At 39.1% G+C, this 20,286-nt stretch overlaps 1 protein-coding gene across 1 annotated transcript; it reads left to right on the top strand.

The window, feature by feature from the left end:
* The first annotated feature begins 9,081 nt into the window (after positions 1-9,081).
* On the top strand, positions 9,082-16,308 carry RPF2 (ribosome production factor 2 homolog). Its single transcript, XM_053460059.1, has 10 exons — positions 9,082-9,198; positions 9,486-9,618; positions 10,600-10,637; positions 11,736-11,775; positions 12,388-12,469; positions 13,751-13,827; positions 14,420-14,519; positions 14,881-14,983; positions 15,496-15,640; positions 15,796-16,308. The coding sequence occupies exons 1-10, from the start codon at positions 9,179-9,181 to the stop codon at positions 15,970-15,972; spliced, it is 915 nt and encodes a 304-aa protein (XP_053316034.1). The 5' UTR covers positions 9,082-9,178; the 3' UTR covers positions 15,973-16,308.
* Positions 16,309-20,286: the final 3,978 nt, after the last annotated feature.

The raw sequence follows: 20,286 nt of genomic DNA, 5'->3' as shown, positions 1-20,286 counted from the left end.
TCCCTGCTAGATCTGCCCGGTCCAGTATTAGTGCTATTATTGTGAAGTGGAAGCATCTAGAACATGGGGTCCCAAGTTTTTTCTGCAGAGGGTCACTTCATCAGAAATGTATGTGTGCGTGGCATTTTAGCTTTATAATGCATATTAATACAGGGTTAATTTGGCAATAATGAAAAAAGCAGTGGAAAAGTTTTTTGATCAACTTTTATATGTCATTCTATCAATAGTAAATTACTAAAACAGTAAAGCAAAGCCAGTGCACACACCATTTAAAACAAGTGTAGCCAAATAAAACTGCACAAGGCTGGAGCACACTGTGGGTACAAGATGGATTTAAGCTGGTTGATGCTGGAGGCAGGTCTGTATTAAGAGCATCATGGGCCTGGATCTGAGGATTTTGGTGGCCATTTTATGAAAATAAATAAAATAGAATCTTAACTCCTCGGCATCCATGTGTACTGGATAAAGATGACATCAGCGCTCTTATGTGATGGGACTGGGAGTAATCAGTACACTAAAAAAGTCATCATATGCGGGACGCCTGAAGCCACAATTTAGTGCCACTAATCATTTTTAATAATGTATGCAGAAACTGTAAATAACACAAAACCCTTACTTTTCCTTTCACTGATTTGTGGGCCAAGAAAGTTTTGTCCTCTGAAGTGACTACAAACTCAGCATGGTGTTTTATCTCTGGATAAGTAAAAATTAATAGTAGTATTTATTTCTACAGTAAGAAAAGTGCCAGGAAACAGACAACCAAATACACACAGGACAGGATTTGCCACACCAACCCCCAAACACATGCACCAGGACAGGATCTGCCACACCGACCCCCAAACACACACCAGGACAGGCTCGGCCACACGGACCCCCAAACACACACACCAAGACAGGCTCTGCCACACCGACCCCCAAACACACACACCAGGACAGGCTCTGCCTCACCGACACCCAAACACACACCAGGACAGGCTCTGCCACACCGGCACCCAGACATACACAGCAAGACAAGATCTGCCACACCGACACCCAAACACACACACCAGGACAGGATCTGCCACACTGACACCTAAACACACACACCAGGATAGGCTCTTCCACACCGACACCCAAACACACACAGGCTCTGCCATACCCAGACACACATACCAGGACAGGCTCTGCCACACTGAAGCATACAAAATGTATTTTCTACACTGCTTTGTCATTAACTGCCCCTTTTGTATTTTTGCTCCTTGTGTATTGATGCCCCAGCCAGGCCCCCTTTACTATTGATTAATGTTTGTCCCCCACAACCTTGTATATTGCCCTCCTTTGTGCATTTATGCCCCCACACCCTTGTGTATTGATTTATGTGATGCCCCAGCCAACCCCCTGCCTTGTGTATTGATGCCCCCACTGCCACACATAGAGCAAAACAGACAACTGGGAGAAGTTAACTTTATAGTGTTACTCTAAAAACTACCTCATTGACATATATTTACTAAGCTGCATAGTGAACCCTTAGGAGTTTATTCACTAAAGGAAGCATTTGCAGGAGGGTTGTAGTTTTTAACTCCCTCATTTTACCACTCATTACAAAGGACCAACACTAGCAGATGTCTCCAGAGTGAACGTAATTCATTGTGTATAAGGAGACTTTTGATGAACTATCACTGATTTATTAATGCATTACACAGGGGCAGCCAAGCTCTTCATGCAGCAGAGATTCAGTGGGGTTGGGTCATCATAATGGGTGGTGAAAGTGAAAAAATGCTACGATACAATTCTGCAAACTTTCCTATTAACTTTTCCTTTAGTGAGTAAGCCGTTTAGATGTTTCTTTTGAACTTATACAGAATCTTGCGTTAAAGGATTATAAACACAATTGGAATCCCCACCTATAGTTTACAGACTTTCAAATTTGTTTTTAGGTATTTACTAGAAGGATCATACAATTCTAGGGTTATCAATCTGATGGTGGAGTTTGACAAATGATTTACTAATGTAACAAAACAAAGGCTCCATTATACTGGCATAACAAAGGCCTAGAGGCTAATCATTATTACACACACTGGGTAGCAAAGGGTGCAGCATAGATTTTTAACCCCATATCCCAGTGGTCTAATGTTGAGATCTATTATTCTAAAGACAAATCTCTTTTTTAATTTCTCTTGAGTTATTTACAAGAAAGCGAAGACACCAATATATGGCTGAGACTGACGTCATTTTAGACACTTACTTGATCAATACTATAGTTGGCACAGTTCTTCTGCTGAGCGGAAAGATGTCCAGGATTAATACCCTCTATGCATATCCACTTTATGTACAAAGATTTGTAGTTCAGGCTGTAATAGTAAAAAAATGGTTATGATGTTCTACACACCTCATTTCAGAAAAAAGAAACAGGTTTGTGATGTGGATATCATCCTTGAAGTGCTTATTAAAATTTACAAATGCGATGTGATTTATTCTCATTATGTTTTATGACCACTAATAAAGTAAAGCTTACCTGACTCCTCCAGACCCTCGTGCGCATGTGGAAAGTGCTGCCAATTATTTCAGTGTTAGCACTTTCTTGTCACTGATTGACAGCTTTAAGCAACCAATTAGTGGCAAGAATAGCTGGACCCAAAGTGCTGTTGCTGCTGCAGAACAGCCTCTTCTGTGTTGTTGTGGAGGAACGTTTCTTTACAGGGAGTGTCAGGGAAAGTAACCTGCAGCTTGCGCGTTTTAACAAATTTGAATTACATTACATTCAGATATTTATTTTTCAAGGTTACATATTCAAATCCTATATTTAAAAGCAGTAGAAGTGGTTGGCCCTGCTTGCTAGATCATACAAGTACTACATACTAGTAAGAACCAGTTGAAATGAAAGCATCATTGCCAACAGTCCCAGCCAAATTTCTATGTATTAGGTCTGCATGAACCGTGCCCACATTGATCGCTTTGCATGGTCAAAAATGAAAAGGGAAGCTGAACAAGCACAGATTTTAATCTCAGCCCCCATGTGGCCCCGGAAGCTGTATGCTAAGGTATGCCATAATGTCCTGAAGTCCTGCTTCACTACATCACAAAGGCTTGTCCTAAACTGGCACTCCTCTAGCATTACCACCATGAAGGTGTCCCTCTTGAACTCAAATTCTGGGAGGTACGCAGCTGACGCATCTGAAAGTTCGAGTTCATTTACAGGCATTAAGATTTTGATAACGTCTGATGCCCGGAAAGAAAGTTTAAGAACAACGAAGGAACAGGAATTTATCACGCGCTTATGTAAAAACCTGATTTAACCTTCAGTGCTTCGAACTTTATATTTTTGTGAAGTTTTATATAGGGTTTATAGTATTATAGAATTAACATAATGTGCTTCCCCATTTCTATCACTACATTGAGAGAGAGAAAACCCTGTACTTTTACAGTAACCATTAGGAGCAAGCATTAGCTTTTCATGTGAACTTTATTCTGTGCAGGAGCAGAGATAATTTAATTTGCATTAGAGACACATTGAAAAATAAACAGTTTACAAATACATACTAGACAAAATAAACACACATGCTCTTTTGTATTTGTTTATTCAAGTAAATATTGTGCAATTAAAATGTTCTTTAAATGTTGTAATGACCTGTGAAGGTTGGAAATGTGTATCTGTTGTATTCAGATGATCAAATCTCACATTTAATAGATGATACATATTTTAGGTATGTAATCAGAACCATTGCGTTTTGAAATACCGTATGTTATAATAGTCTAGCTGTCTCAGATGATAGCCCATCATAAACACACAATAGTTGTTCTATTCCCAAGGAAGTCTACCTGGAGCTCTCCCTCTTCTGACGGAGTGGCTTTGTGAAGTGGCAGGGCTAGCCCCAGAAGGGCTCCTAGCTAGCCCTGTTTGCCTCCTATAAGGAGCAGTAGAGGAAGAGCTCCTGGGGCCAGCCCTGGTGAATTCCCAGATAAACTAATAAATAGATGGAGCAAAGTTATTTTGAAAACAGCTTCAAGTACCGGACCTGACCAAACACTACATTGACATTGGTTCTAGCATGATTTCTAAACACAGCTCACATGGTTACAGAAAATATACAGGACCTAATGCTTCCCTTATATTGTATATATATATATATATACAATATATATATTGACAGCTCTCCTTTTATTAGCTTTACTTGCTTGAGAACTTATCAGTAGAGCACTTAGCTGATTTAAATACATACCTTTCACGGTATGACATTATCATGCAGGTATATCATGTTTGTTCTCCATCCCCCTGTTTAAAAATGGAACATCTTATGCTAGGATTAGAGCTTAGAATATCACAATAACCTAGAAGAGGTCAATAGAGTTTTTTAAGGAAAGAGCCAAGCTATTTAGTCTAATTTAGCATTCAAACTACTTTGCGGCAAATTACTTGAAAGAATACATTATTATGCCTCTTGCATGTGTAAGTGACATTATCATAGTGTCTCACTTGCTGAAGAAAGCAACATGAGCCACATTCACAGTGTGTAAGAGATTCATTACAGATCTACTGTAGTTTCATTCTCAAGAAAACATCCTTTGCCTTTTCTAAATGTATGCACATGGTTTATCTCGTAGTAAAAGCGAGTAGATTAGTATTGGAAGAAATGTCTGAAGTTACGTATTGTATACAGAACACAAGCAGCTTAATGAAAAATATAGAAATGTATAGCATTTGTGTCCAGACAATAACTGAAAAAAATACACCTGACAGAAACAGTCAATCATGCATTGACATGAAACAAAATACAAAGAAGCAACATAATTCATGGTGCACAGAAAAATCATCAAACATGTCCAGGGCGTCAGAATAAATATATTGCAGGAGGAGTAGCACCTCAGGATGTGGATAGGTGGAAAGGGCTAAGGGGACCAGGACAGTAAGGACTGTGGATTAATCCTCCTCAAGGTTTTCAATGAAGGGGTAGTAAGTTACCTACTTGTTACCTACTCAGGATCAGGTGGTTCCTGCAAACTACAATGTGCCCTTAACACACATGAGGTGCCAAGCTTCTCCAGTGGCACATTCGATATGAGTTCCTGGATACGAGTCCATGCTGAATTGAATAAAATCACAGGAAATTACTCTCCACAGAGTCTTTGAATTAGTTTTCCAGGAATCCATACAAAGTCTGTGAAAAATTACTATATCTATAACAATTGTGAAAGCCAGCAGGTTGGAACAGGTTCCTAATGTGTGAAGGGAATGGTCTATGATTTCTACAGTTCACCTTTGCATCAGAAGCATTGCCAAAGTCCTCGCATATCTGGATGATATGGTATCTTCTGGCATCTCGCAGAAGATGGTCATGTCAACCATGCAGACAAAATGTAAAAGTGGAAACAGTTGTTAACCAACACCATGCTGTAAATGTCTTGGTGCTGTGGGTCAACATATGAGTAAAACAGGTTTCCCAACCAAACCTCTGCAGAGTTTTACTCATAAGGGCTAGGCTGTCTGCTATCCTGTGACCAGGTATGGCCTGTTCAGGGTGGACAATCTGTCCAATGACTGATTGCAACCTTCTAGCTAGTACCTTAGCTAGGATCTTGTAATTACATTAGAGAGATACCAACCGCAACCTACTGACCATGTGAATGTCTTGTGTTGTTGGGTCTCTCATACAGAGGAAATTTGCTTTAGAATTTGGTTCTGGACTGCCATTGGAGATGGGATTATAATAATCATAATCTGATATTTTTCTTCTGTAAGCACGTTTAAATTCTAGACTCTACTGAGTAGAGGTGTACCATAGGGCAGACTATTAGATCCTGCCTCTTTTGTACACATTTTCCAAAAAATCCCTTTCGGTTCTCCTCAAAAGTAATGCTTTGTGATGACTTGCCTTAAGGGATACCAAACTACATTTTAGTGATAAACCTGCAACCTATGTCTGTTACTGTTGGTTGCCTTGTGCAAGGGAAATTTGGCTTAGAGTTTAGTTCTAGATTGCCCCTGTGGGTAGGATATGACCTCCAAGTAGATATGCACCATATGCCAGGCTCCCCTTTGTAGGATCCCCTTTGGGGATCTCCTTTGGTTCTCCCCAAGTGTAATACAGACCTGGAGCTCTGTTCACTTGTGCCTAGAGGGATACCAACCGCACCTGAATGATGGGGCTCACTTAACAAGTGAAAATAAAGATTCACATGATATCTTGGTCATAAGTATACTCCAAAACTGGTAACGTTCTCCATATACTCTTCAATAAGTGAAAGCAAGCTCCAGATTTCCAATAACCCTTTTGCCTCTGTTGGCAATGCCAATTAAGTATAGGTAGAATCCCAAGGTATTACGATGTAGGTATAGGTTCATGTTCAAATTCCTATCCACAGGTTTTTCTTTTTTTACAATTTGCTTCAAACTTAAGTGCTTTATTTACTATGGTATTCACTGTTCAATCGTGTGATGACCGGGAGCCTCTGTGATTTAAGGATCAAATGCTTGTAACAAAGCCCCCCCACTATTTGAGAAGTCTATGACCTGTTATTCCAGTTAAGGGTAAGCCAAACTGACCCTCCTACAGCTGACAGGACAGGAAACACTACCCAGGTTATAAATAGAAGCTGTTCTCCTACTGCAGCAATATTTCCTTCTGTCTTTAGTGGATATAATTTCAGTTTGTAGGGGTATGGTTGTACTTTAGCTCTTGCCTAGAAGTGACTGGTACAATTCAGTATGGGAAAGACTCACTCTCTCCCTACTGCTATTTTGTTTAATGCCCCAACATAAACTCCCTGTTAGGCTTATAAAGATGGCTTTATAGCTATACAAGTGGAGATTTTGGGTTGACCCTCAGAGACCTGGCCCAGCAGCAGCTGCTATGGGACCTACTACAAGCCGAAACATTTGTAGGAGAAATATAAACACTATCCTGTCAAGTAGGTTCTGTGCCAAGCTTATTCTAACAAGGCTAACATAGCAGTGTACATAGAACATAGGTGGCGTATTAATCTGGCACTGGTTTAGCTAGTCTCCTTCTGTATTCTTGATGAAAAGGATGAAAGTTTTGACTCTAGTCTTCTTTTTCTGCAATCAATGTATGGTGTTGTGGTTTCTTTGTCAGTGGAATGGTTAAAGGGCAAGGATGCCAGCTGGGCACAAAACAAGGCATATCCTAGTCACCAGTACCAAACTTCAGCCAGGGCTGGACTGGAATTAAAACAAGCCCTGGAAATAATTGAATACCAGACCCATATTTCATAACGCCATTTTTGGGCACACTGCACATATTGGGTTCTGGCACCCAGATTTTTGTTTAGAAATGGGACAAACTGTGCATTTTAAAGTATATTTGAAAAACACATTAGTCTTAAATAAAATACATATGAAAACACATAGTTCCTAATATAACTGTGGCTCATGACATCATGTAATGGGCTGGGACCAGCTAAGAGCGCACACAGCACAGATGAAGAGACACACATCACTCCTATGTGTAAGTGGTGCAGGCAGGGGCACCGGGAGGCTGTTTGGGGGGCAAAGATGATACCGACAAGCTGTTTGGGGGCAGTAACAAGCTGTTTGAGAGGAAAGATGGAACAGACAAGCTGTTTGGGGGCAAAGCTGGCACTCTGGGACATATTGCTTTGCGAAGTCATGGGGTTCCGGGGCAATTTTATTATCATATGATATTCTGTTTTGAGGTTTGCAAACCTTACGCAGGAATACAGAACAGGATTTATTGTGTCAACACTAACCAGTTTAGACTGGAGTAGCAATGCTTCCTCCTGGCAACCTATTTTGCTGTAAATCACATGGAAGCTACCCTGGAGCACCCCTCCACATTTATTTGATTTCACATCTCAAATATATCTTACAAGCTGATATTTGAGAACGCTTTACAAAATGTGTTAAATGTCCTGTTCTACTTCGACATGTATCGCATTCGCTAGAATACTAAGGAGACCTGTCATTTTATTATTTCAGAAGGTTTACTCATAAAAACAACACAAGAAAAACTGAACAGACTTCGATGTAGCAGTGCAGGCTTTTTTTGCACATGCTCCTGGCCAAAATATGAATGAGCCAAATTTTACTCGGTTTAAATAGTTATTTCTGGGAAGGGGTAGTACTAGACATGATGTTGCATTTAGTTGCATTCAGCAGAGTACATGGAAGGGCACAGTTAAGTAGAGAGGATTGTGAAAGTAAATCTAGGCAATCTTACATTGTCATTTAATGCCTCCTAGTGTTCAGATGGAATTAGCGTTACATTCGTATGACTTGCAGCAATGGACCCAATCACTAAGATTACCATTTCAAATATTATTTAATGAAACAAACCAAAAAATGCATACAAAAATGCATTCATAAGCTTGCGAGCAGGGCTCTCTTTACCTAATGTATCGGTCTGTCAATCCTAGTTTTGTCATATTGAGTATCTGAATTGTAAATTGTTGGAAATAAATACAAATAATAGTAATAAAAATAATAATAATACGGTACAGAAGCATAGCCTCTTTAAATCAAAAAGTGCATACTACTTTTATCCAAATTATTAATCGGTAAAGATATTCTGTATTCATGTAGGTAAACAGCATTAAAATGAAAGAACAATATGAAGATATCAGCTACATACTGGGACCACAGAGGTCTCGTCACACTCAAACGTAACATGTATTACCGGTAATATAAGGGAGTCATTTTTGAGTAAATCATAAGTCCTGTATTTTCCTATCTCCGGAGACAACACAATTTTACTTGTACATGTTTTGTATTTTCAATATGCTATGTCATGTCATGAATATGTTATAAAGCGAGTTAAAAAGACTGACAGGTTTCAACAAATAAATCTAATAAATGTTAATAATAAGTGTTAATACACAAAAAGCCGTTTTCATGTTAGAACCGGTATATAACCGAAGCTGATACGCATCTAAAACGTGGCCCACATAGAACACGGAGCGTAAAATACTTAAGAACAAACGAGTCCTCGTACAACTAGCTCTGGACATTAACAAACGTCACCTCAAGGTGGCGCTCTATTTTATCAGTCTAACTCTATGGTACAGTCTCTTTTCTGCGCAATGGAGAGACTTACGCAACAAACTAGGCGCCGGGTTTTTGGTGACGTATTTCTCTGCGACGGGATGTTCTGTCACCCTCCTGGCCGGAAGTGGGGCTTCTACAGTAGTTTTGCAAGCATACACGTGGTTTCGCTGATCGTACAAGATGTCGTTAGATCGAGTAGTGTGAGTGATAATTGTTTTTTTTTATGGTATCTGAAAGTACGGGAGCAAAAAGTTTACTGCCGCTTTAAGCAATTCAGTGTTCTTAGTTTCTAACATAGAAGCATGGAATTTAATGGCAGACGAGAACAATTTGGCCTGTTTACTCTGCCCCCCCCCCATGTTAAAAGTCAGATCTTAGTTTCTTATCTTAGATTCGGGATAACGTCATGCAATGAGTGTTTAAATTCCCTTACTGTTTTAATAAATATAAGATGGTGTTTGCTAATGTTATCTCATTTCTTCTTCAGAAAGCCCAAGACAAGGAGAGCAAAACGTTTTATTGAGCAAAGGGGCCCAAAAATCAATGAAAATGTGAAAAATGCAATGCTTGTCAAAGGAGGAAATGCAAGCAACCTGGTGACACAAGCACTGAAAGATATTGTATGTACATGGCTCTAGCTAATTATTCTAATTTGTAACTTGATAACACTTGAATAATGTTACGGTTAGAATGTGTTGTTTTGCCCTTTGCTTTGGCATAGATGTGGCTAATCACCCTGTATGTTACCAACAACAAGCGCACAGAGATCATGATCTTCACTGCTCATCTTTGGTGCTCGGCGTCGGTTGCAGTTTCAGAACCATAGCTAAGCCCATACAGTAACCAAGGCTTATAAGATATATAATAAAAAATTTCCTATAGCTTTGATAAGTGGGTTAAGAGGCGGTACATACCATAACAATTCAAATTACAGAAACAAGGGGTATCGATGACCCTGTTTAAATGAGCTTCCAATCTAGGAGTTGGGGTATATCGCAGAAGAGACAAGAGTGGCACTCCTGGGGATGGGCCAGCAACACTAGTTAAATAATATTATTGTTTGACATAAGTATTGTCCCAAAGCAGGAGAGGGACTAGGAAAGGTGAGCTAAAGGAGGGAGGCATTTAACTTAAAGTTCATAGGTGCCCCAAAAGGTCTTGAGGTTTTTTTTGAAAGACCAAAGGCAGGGGCAAAGACAGATAACCCGGGAAGGGCAGCTCTTGAGAACATGTGACTGACAGAGGTGAGAGGTGTTATTAAAGCGATAGGTGAGCAAGATAAATCTGACAACTGCATTCATGATGCATTGCAAAGGTGCAAGACTGGTATGAGGGAGACCAGCTAGGATAGAGTTACAATAGTCAAGACATCACACAATGTGTAGCACAATCCTTGTGAGTAGTCCATGGATGCATCACTTTATACTCCTTGATTAACCTGCATAACAAACATAATTTGTTTCAAAAAGAGTCATTTGAGTAAATCAGGCTACGCAACATGCTAAGTAACATACATTTTTTAATAAATTTACATTGTAATTGTTTGCATTTGCAAGTAAAAATACACTTGCAACATAATTTGTATTTGATTTACCTTTCAGTATGCCTTGAAGAAGCCTTATTGTGTCCTCTATAAGAAGTAAGTTACTCTTAATGCTTTAACCCCTTCAGTCCTTAGGATTCTCATAACCAAAGGACCAAAATACTTATTGTTGTTTTCACATTTGTTTGTTAAAGCATGATTCCCTTTTTCCCCATATATGATGAACCCACACAAATTATGCATCATTTTGTCCAGGAGAAGTAGGGCCTTCTTTAAAAATCTTTTCTGATCATGCTGGCTTCTGACGGGGACTGTTCAGGCTTTTGAGAGGCAGTCTGATTTCTGAAGGAGCAGCAGGGACGTGTCACTGCCGCTGCAAAGTCAGGACGTACCTGTGCGTCCTATTGACCTTGCCACAGGTTTTAGGAACAAACGGGTACTTCCTAAGGGGACTCAACAGGGTTAATCATATAGAACTAAAGTTGTCAGTGGGAGAAGACCCTCTTGGACACTCTTTACTGTCATTGGTTCCAGGGCGCTGCCATCTTGGTAAAGGCATGCTGCCTTCCAACATGACAGTAATGATCTCTCCAGAACGTCATCACATGGTGCACGGTTTTGTGGGATCTGGTTTTCCTGGTGTTGCTGGATTTTCAGCAACACCTGCTAAGCTCTTTCCAACAGCAGTTCGACGCATTTCAATATTGCAAATATAATCTCTCTGGAGAGTGAATTTTTTGGTGGCATTGAATGCTTTGATATCAAGGCATTGGAGCAACACCGACTGAGCGTGGAAAGGAATTACTGATTGCTTTTTAAGCTCATTTAACCTCATGACGTGCCAGGCACATCAATTGACATTAACTGCATGTTTTTCCATCCTTAAATGGTTTAAGGAGCAGTTTAGATTCCATTTTTTGTTTCTGCGTGATTTAATCTTCAGAGGAAATAATAAAATTACCGATCTGCATACTAAAGAGTTCAATAATTATAACACCTATAAAATTAATGGTATCATTTACTTTCTTTTTCAAATATTACCATTTATTTTCTAATGTATTTGGTAGCATTGTTTTAAAATGAATGTTTGTAAATATTAACACAATGCCATATTTTGCATTATACCCAGTATGTGTTGAATGTATTTGCTGTTTTTTCTATTTATTATTTAATTCTGACTCTGTATTTTGTAAGGAAAAATATGACCAGACCATTTGAGGATCAAACTTCACTGGTAAGTTTTTTAAGATCTTTGTTTCATAAATAAGAAAAAAAGACCTTTGTATTTGAGAAAATGTGTTGTGTGCTCTAATTTGCATTAAAAAAAATGCAGTGGACTTTGCGCAAAATAGTCTCCAGTATGCATTAAAAAGTACAAATTTGGGGACCAGCCTTAGAATTTTCAATACTGCGCACTCTGTTAAAAGTTCTTGATTATATGTTTAGATGACATCTAGTTTAAAATATTAAAAATTGAATATAACCATATATTGCCAACAAATCACTTAATGATCATAATAAATAATAAGGTAGCTTTAAGAATCAGGAAAAAAAACCACATAGTGGCAAACATGCATTGTTGAGGGTAGTAAATTTGTGTATCAGAGTACATATACAGCTTTAGGAAGAGGGTTGGACCCTATAAAATCAGCGATCGAGAATAATAGACTTTTAAGACTCTATGAAGGCCATTTAAATACAATGGATAGCTGCTACTTGGATCACTATGTCATTAGGCCTGGTCCGTCTATGCCAGATTAAGCTAATGAGTGTGTTGATATCAAAATGGACTACATGGTGTCCCCCAATGTTGACATGTTACAAAAAAAATTTTTTTTGCTGATAGGAGTTTTTCTCGAAGAAGTCTGACTGTTCACTGTTTATATTTGGCTCCCACAACAAGAAGCGTCCTCACAACTTGATTTTTGGTTAGTACATCGTGAAATATAGAGTTTGTAGACTGATGACAGCTTGTCTTTGTGTGGGGTATGAAGGGAGAATCTGTTAATTAACTGGTGACATGAGAATATATAAAGGCATTCATATAATATATATAATAATATAAAGGCATTCATATATTTATATTAAAAAATATATATATATATATATATATATATATATATATATATATAATACTGTTAATGAGTATTTGTAGTAGAGATCCGAGACTTCGCATACAGTGTTTTACGGGGAGAAATGTCATAAGATTTACTACTTTAAGTATAAACAAGAAGGTGCGGTGCCTATGTAACCATGGATATAAACACCGTCATTGTTCCTTTTAATTTAGTTGGCTCTAGCAAGACTTTATTTAGAGAACTGGTTGTGGTAGAAATTTTCTATTCTATAGTTTCTCCTGTTTTTACGACAACCTATTCAGTATAAATGTTTTGTGAATAATGCGTTCAACTTTTCTAGCCAGCAGATGGAATTGCATATTCTGTGAGAAATCAGAGTTGGTACAACACTCTGTTCAAGAATTTGCCACATCATGACAATGTGATTGTTTGATTACCATTGTTTTCAAATAAGATTTTTAAATTTCAATGTAAAATGTTTGAATAAAAATCAAAAAGGGGATTTTCCAATTAATTAATTCAGGGATTTGTCCCTGAAGCTTCCCCCACTCCTGCACACATGCAAAAAGTACCGTGTGCACCACAGCCTGAGATCAGTTAGCTGCTGTAGTTTAGGAAGACAAGTCCTTTCTTTCTTTCCTTTTCTCTTTCTTTCTTTCCCTCCCTTTCTTTCCCTCCCTTTCTTTCCCTCCTTTTCTCTTTCCTTTTCTCTCCCTTTCTCTTTCCCTTTTCTCTTTCCCTTTCTCTCCTTTTCTCTTTCCCTTTCTCTCCTTTTCTCTTTCCCTTTCTCTCCTTTTCTCTTTCCCTTTCTCTCCTTTTTCCTCTCTCTCTCTCTCGCTCTCCCTCCCTCTCTCTCTCTCTCTCTCTTCCCCCTCTCTCTCTCTCTCTCTTCCCCTCTCTCTTCCCCTCTCTCTTCCCCTCTCTCTTCCCCTCTCTCTTCCCCTCTCTCTTCCCCTCTCTCTTCCCCTCTCTCTTCCCCTCTCTCTTCCCCTCTCTCTTCCCTCGTATGGGGGGCAATATACTGTCCCTTTAAGGATGCAGCTGCTACCAAGGATTACAGGTTCCAGACAGCAGAGATTTTGTGATAAGCATGTTACTAAGTATCCCCTTTTTATTTGTTTGCTCTGCTAGGCCGGATGTTTGACTATCACGTACTTGATATGATTGAACTGGGTGTGGAGAAGTTTGTTTCCTTAAAGGACATAAAGGTAAAGTGCAATTCTTGCTCCTGTTCCGACAGGTAGATCATCGATGTTTGTTTTGGTAGGGTATTGGTTTTGAGAGCTGCCAGCTCTATCTATGGTGTTGCAGTATACATAAAGCCCAGATTACTCAGAGAAGTGCATCCATTCTACAGCAAGCGCTAAACTTATTAGTCATAATTTATACAATTGTGTTACTGGAGTATAAACATCTGGACAAACCACAGAGGCAATCTAAGTCTTCGCTGTGATAAATGAGGGCATTATATGCATGCTTCTGATAGGTGGATTAATGTTACGAACAAGATAGTATGCCGTTTACGGATGGATATAAGTTGGGTGATCGTACATTAGATTCAACACTTGGGACAAATTCCATGATTTTTTAAAAAATTATTTCTTTTAATTTGGTTTATTCGCTTAAGGGGGGGGATTTGTATGAGAGATGTGGTTGTAAAGGCCCCGGTGAGCTTCCACAGTAGGAAGAGTGTTGCTGACCCTGTATAATGTGTAGTTAAATCAGTAAGGTTTCTTCACGGTCTCCTAGCATACAAAGTTATTCATTAGGTTGCTTGTCTGTTACCTTAATATACTTCAGAATTGCAAGTGCCCCGAAGCAACCAAACCTATGCTGATCTTTGCTGGGGATGCATTTGAAATAAACGAAGACTACAGGCGACTCAAAAACCTTTTCATTGGTAAGTAACATAATTTATATAATCAACCCCTTCCCCATAAGAGGAGAAGGTAATACATCTTTTTGTTTGAGCAAGTACCATATAGACAGCATACACTGAGGGCGTTGTTGCGTTAAAAAGACTATAGACTGTGTCAAAGGGGGTTTAAAAGGTACCCTCGACTCCTTTTACAATTTGTATATTTGCTTGCCATTTCAATATATAAACATTTACTATGTTAGTTTATAGGCAAGATGGTACAGTAGTAAACACGCCTGATCTTTTACCCAGAGACAGTGAACAGTGATGTAAGCAAAGCACTCCTTTAGTCACCTTTAAGTCTTGATTGTCTAAACATGCATTTTCCTCTTTATTTTATAAGACTTCTTCAGAGGGCCAGATATAACTGGTGTTCGTCTGGCCGGCTTGGAGCATGTCCTGCATTTCACAGCAGTGGATGGAAAGGTTTTCATGCGCAGTTACAAGTAATGTTTCCCTAGACATCAGTGTAACGTGTATGCCTATTAATATTTAAAATGAATATATTATGGCAGTGGGATTTATTCACTAAAGAGCTTGGCAGTTTTATCTAACTGACTTTGCTTTGCGTTATGAAGGGTGAGACCTAGTGATCTTCTGCTCCAAGAATAGCTTGGGTGGACCTGTTATAACCCTTGTCTATATCATTGAGTCACATTACTGATTGAATTATACATTATTCTCTTGCAGTGAAACTTGCCCATTGAATTCATAGCCTTGTTTTATTGATTACTCCCCATGTTTGTGTTTTATACTAATGGCTATACTACTATATTTGAAAACAGTATACAGTATATTTATGAAAAAATGACCGAAACTCTCCCTTTTAAAAAACGGGGAAATTTGGGATTTTTTCAAATATTTTAAGGGGATAGGCAGAAGGATGCATTTTCTTTGCCACATAAGATATATTTGAATTACTTTAATTATTGAGTTTCTGTATTTATCTTTGCATTAGGGTTTTGTTGAAAAAATCTGGATGCAGAACTCCAAGAATTGAACTGGAAGAAATGGGACCCTCGTTTGATTTTGTAATGAGAAGAACTCACCTTGCTTCTGATGACCTGTATAAACTTTCCATGAAACGTCCTAAGGCCCTTATGGTATGTATACAAATCCTAGGAGAGTCATTTGGTTATACGCTAATCTCCACTAACTTAGAGAAATGCAATTCTTTAACCTTGCAATGCAGATGAGTAGGTTATCAAACGGCATATGAATTTAAAACCACACCTAATTTTTACTTTTTATGTAACAGGCAAAGAAAAAGAAGAACATATCCCATGACACATTTGGTACACAGTATGGACGCATCCACATGCAAAAGCAGGACCTTGGTAAGCTGCAGACACGCAAAGTGAAAGGACTGAAGAAGAGACGAGCAGAAAAAACAGTCGATGGAGAACAAAAGGCAAAGAAAATAAAGCAGAACTAGCTGAAGAAGTATTCGCCTTTTATGAGGACTTTGTCACGAGCTCATGTAATGACGCTGATTTCTTGTTGGACTACCCAGCACAAATACCAGAGGAGATGTTTTCAGCATGATGAATAAGAACAGTACTGGGGTGGGTAACGTGAGCTGACTGTGGGGTTTCGTTTTGCCAGTACCCCAAATCAATTATTAACGGTGGCAGAATATTGCAACCCTAGAAGGAAAGGCAACAGCGTAATGGTACAGGTGGAACCCAGTATTTTGTTTCTTTGATGCAATGATATTCAATGAGAATGTTTCTGTTTATTTTTCTCTGTATTAAACAATTATAATCTTGTACGTTGGAAATTTCCTTGACTAATGAAAAATCTACTTTGGAGCTATTGTGTGTTTCCTTGCATAAATACGTGACTTCTGGGGTAGATATATTTATTCCAGCATTCTTGTTCCATAAGGAAGTAGCTGTGAGGCTACCAATTGTAACACATGAAGTCTTATTGTCCTGGCAGATGTAAATATGTACAAGACTGCAACACAATTGTCATTGTCTTCTATGCCGTTTATATTGTCCCTATGGCTGGAGGTGATTGTTGTTTGCAGTAGTGTTTGAGTAAAGTGATATCATCATTTGAAATCGCCTACTGCAGTATCCTCGAGGCAGTGCGAGGATGTAGCTGTGTATCAAAGATAATCAAGGATACCCACACTCCACGGACAGTAAGATGTCTTGCCATTTTTTTAAGTTATGTGCTTCCTAAAATCTGTAATTAAAGCACTTGGTAGTGTTGTCTGCGTTTTGCATTGAAGGTTAGCCTCGTATCAAGAAGTCATGGGCTGGAAGCATGTGGAGTTTAATAGAAACAAAGTAATATAGAGAGGTCGCTTGTATCAATGAAATATATGTGTAACACATTGGAACAAAATACAAAAAACACTCAAGCTACTCTTTTTTTCAGGGTATACACATACAAAAAAGTACTGATTGTAGAAGAAGACCTGTTGCTTAGTCAATATGTGAGGCAGATGTAGATTTTTGGTTTTTTTGTCTGTGGCAATTAATGGTGCTTAGTGAAAATATTTCTGAGTAAATTTAATCTCAATCCTTATTTCATCTGGAAAGTCTAAAACAAGCTTGATGTGAACTTCATATTATGTTTTAATTGTGACATGATATTGTACAAGGGCAAGAAATCAATGGGTTTTTTTCGTATTAATTACTTGCATGTGGTATGTAGAGTGATGGAAAAATTACTGGTTGACCCAAACACCCCCCCACCTTTTAATAACTATGGTGATTTTGGTATTGGTGCATCTACCTATTTTCAATGTACCAAGATTAATTCTGTCAGTGGAAATGCTGACTAGCTTGTAGTAAATTTGGCTACAATCAGGGCTAGATTAACGTAGGGGCTGAAACCGGGAGATTTTACAGTTGGTCCGGGTGCTGGTGGAGCACCGGCATTGCGTGATTCGATGCAGCCGAACAACCACTCCCGAAGGCCTCCATAGGTTAAAGCAACCGGACGGCCTGTCCCTTTGAAGACGCAACCTTATGCTCAAGGGGGCAAGCTCACACAGTCACCTTGTGTGGCAGTCAGTCCTGCGGAGGAGAGCACAGAGCAGGCGGGAAAATGTATTTTCTGCATTTTGACGTTGACACCTCTTTTTGTCCCCTTGTGTTTCACGCCCAGCCTGCCCCTCCCTTTAGTATTGATTTATGTGATGGCCCTAGCTGTCCCCTTTGTGTATTGATGCAGCCACCCCCCACGTGTACACGCAGCCCCCCCTTTAGTATTGAATTATGTGATGCCCCACCCAGCCAGCTCCCCCTTGAGTATAACGTCAATCATTTTTTTGGTTACGTTTCCTTTTTTATTGTTGTGGGTGTCAGTGTGGCAGAAAATGTCCCAATGTTTGTTTGAGTGTCGGTGTGGCGGAGTCTGTCCTGTTGTGTGTTTGGGTGTTGGTGGGGCGGAGCCTGTCCTGATGTGTGTGTCGGTATGGCAGAGACTGTCCTGGCGTGTATGTTTCAGTGTCGGTGTGGCGGAGCTTGTCCTGATGTGTATGTTTGGGTGTAAGTGTGGCAGAGCCTCTCTTGGTGTGTTTGTGTTTGGGTGTCAGAGCCTGGGTAAAAAGAAATGATAGCCCTTCTGTGTTTTCCTTTCCTGGCTAGTGCCTGGGCAAAACTATTTCCTTGACTATAAACCCTTGGGCTCAACCAAATGTGAAAGAAATAATAGTCATGAAATTGCGAAATCATCATAATCATTATAAATCATCAAATTATGTATAACATCATGCAGCAACCCTAAGGGGCTATTACATCAGATTGCAGAAATGAAAGTGCACACTAGGAGCCAGTGTTTCACAGGCTGAGCCATTCCAAGATGTGAATTATTTTAACAAATACATTTTTTCAAGGCTTAAGTTGCCTTTTTTTGTGATAATATTCAGCATTCTATTTGAGTGAGATAATGAACCCTATCATAGGAGGGGAAAAAATTGCAGTGACCTTAAAAGCCCTGCATACAAATTACATTTTACACTGAAAATGACATAAAGGCCAAAAAGTTTTTGTTTTTTTAAGAAAGGTTACAAATAATTTTAGGAAGAAGTGGGATGAAGTATGCATCACTAAGAATTATTGGTGACGAAGCAGTGCCTTCTGTAAAAATGCTAAACCAATAAAATTAGAACATATCATCTTAGCCTTAAGAGAGCACAATGACATGAAGAAATTGCGGTTGGTAATGGCTCAATACCTGGAACCTCTGGGCTGGGATATGGTTGGCCAATACAGGCATAGCACAACATTTGGTAATATTACGGACGGACAAAAATATAATGAAAATCTCTGTACATAACTGTACTTTGGGCCAGCACAACACTTGATGCTAATATTTAAAACTGTTTGTTAATAACTTCATACTACACAGCATCATTCTGCACCTTGATATTCCTTGGTGATGAGAGGGTATATGTGGCCTAATACAGACACAAAGGAGACCAAGATAGGGTATTTGGCCTTAGTTACTATAAGAAATGGATTACTTCCTCCCTCCTCTGTAAAAGCTCTACTATGATGTTGTCTGTTTAACTACTTAATACTAGATGTGTTCACACTATTTATCCAGATTTTATCCAGTCTCCTAGTGTGAGGTTAATTCTTTCTCTGATTCCCATTGACTTAATAAGTAATTAGCTTGTAGTAAGCTTGGCCACCATGACAGTCACTATGTAACCAACATGTTTATACTTCTCAAGGTAGGTTAATAAAAATTCCCCACTGACCTCTTTGCCCCCTTGTCAACCTGTCCCATTCTAACCCCGCTAGGTCTTTTTGCATGACGGACTATAATGGAATGAATGCAGCTGCCTGCTGGATACACACAGCTGCACGCAACTTTCTTAAAAATGTGCAGCATGTGGCCACCTGTATCCAGCAGGTAGTCGCACACAAAAGGAAACAATCCAGGCATCAGCACCCAAGAAATTGGTCTGGTGTGCACGATGGCTAGTCTGGGTCCGCTGTCCCATGTTCCCTTTCCTTTAAAAAATTTACTGGAACATGCTAGGTACATTCTCAGTAAAACATTATGTTATTATGTCTTATGTAAAGCAGTATGCAAGGGCAACACAATTGTAAACTTTACGCCATTATATTATGCTGGTCATGTCTTGTCATGCAATCAGGAGCAAATAGATGATGATCATGGATAGGTAAGTACTCATGTGAAACTTAGAAATAGGTTATAAATTTACTATGTTTGCAACTTTTGAGATAAATATTACTTACATACTATTTTCAATCCAGAGAACATTACCAAAAGGATAAAATATATAGTATATATATTTGGGAGTTCCCCTTTAACATTGTGTTGTGCACATTTTTAGTAGGCCACTGATCAGTCATAACATTATGGCCACTGACAGGTCAAGTGAATAACACTGATAATCTTGTTATCATGGCACCTGTCAGTGGGTGGGATATGTTAGGTAGCAAGTGAACATTTTGTGCTCAAAGTTTATGTGCTCTGAACGACTTTAACAAGGGCCAAGTTGTGATGTCTAGACATCTGGGTCAGAGCATCTCCAAAACTGCAGCTTGTTTAGGGCGTTCTTGGCTTAAAGTGGTCCAAGGAAGGAAAAGCGTTGAACCGGCGACAGGGTCATGGGCAGCCAAGGCTCATTGATGCACATGGGGGACAAAGGCTGGCCCGTGTGGTCAAATCAAACTCAAATTGCTAAATTTGATAATAATTTGTTAATGCTGGTTTTGATAGAAATGTGTCAGAACACACAGTGGATCACAGTTTT

Source organism: Spea bombifrons, chromosome 3 (genome assembly GCF_027358695.1).
Source record: "Spea bombifrons isolate aSpeBom1 chromosome 3, aSpeBom1.2.pri, whole genome shotgun sequence".
In the NCBI taxonomy this organism is placed as follows: domain Eukaryota; kingdom Metazoa; phylum Chordata; class Amphibia; order Anura; family Pelobatidae; genus Spea; species Spea bombifrons.
This window is presented reverse-complemented; position numbering and strand designations above follow the sequence as displayed.

Coding starts and splice junctions, on each gene's coding strand:
- RPF2 (XM_053460059.1), top strand. CDS start 9,179: ATGTCGTTAGATCGAGTAGT. Junction 9,619..10,599: donor CACAAGCACTGAAAGATATT/GTATGTACATGG, acceptor TTTACCTTTCAG/TATGCCTTGAAGAAGCCTTA. Junction 10,638..11,735: donor TATTGTGTCCTCTATAAGAA/GTAAGTTACTCT, acceptor GTATTTTGTAAG/GAAAAATATGACCAGACCAT.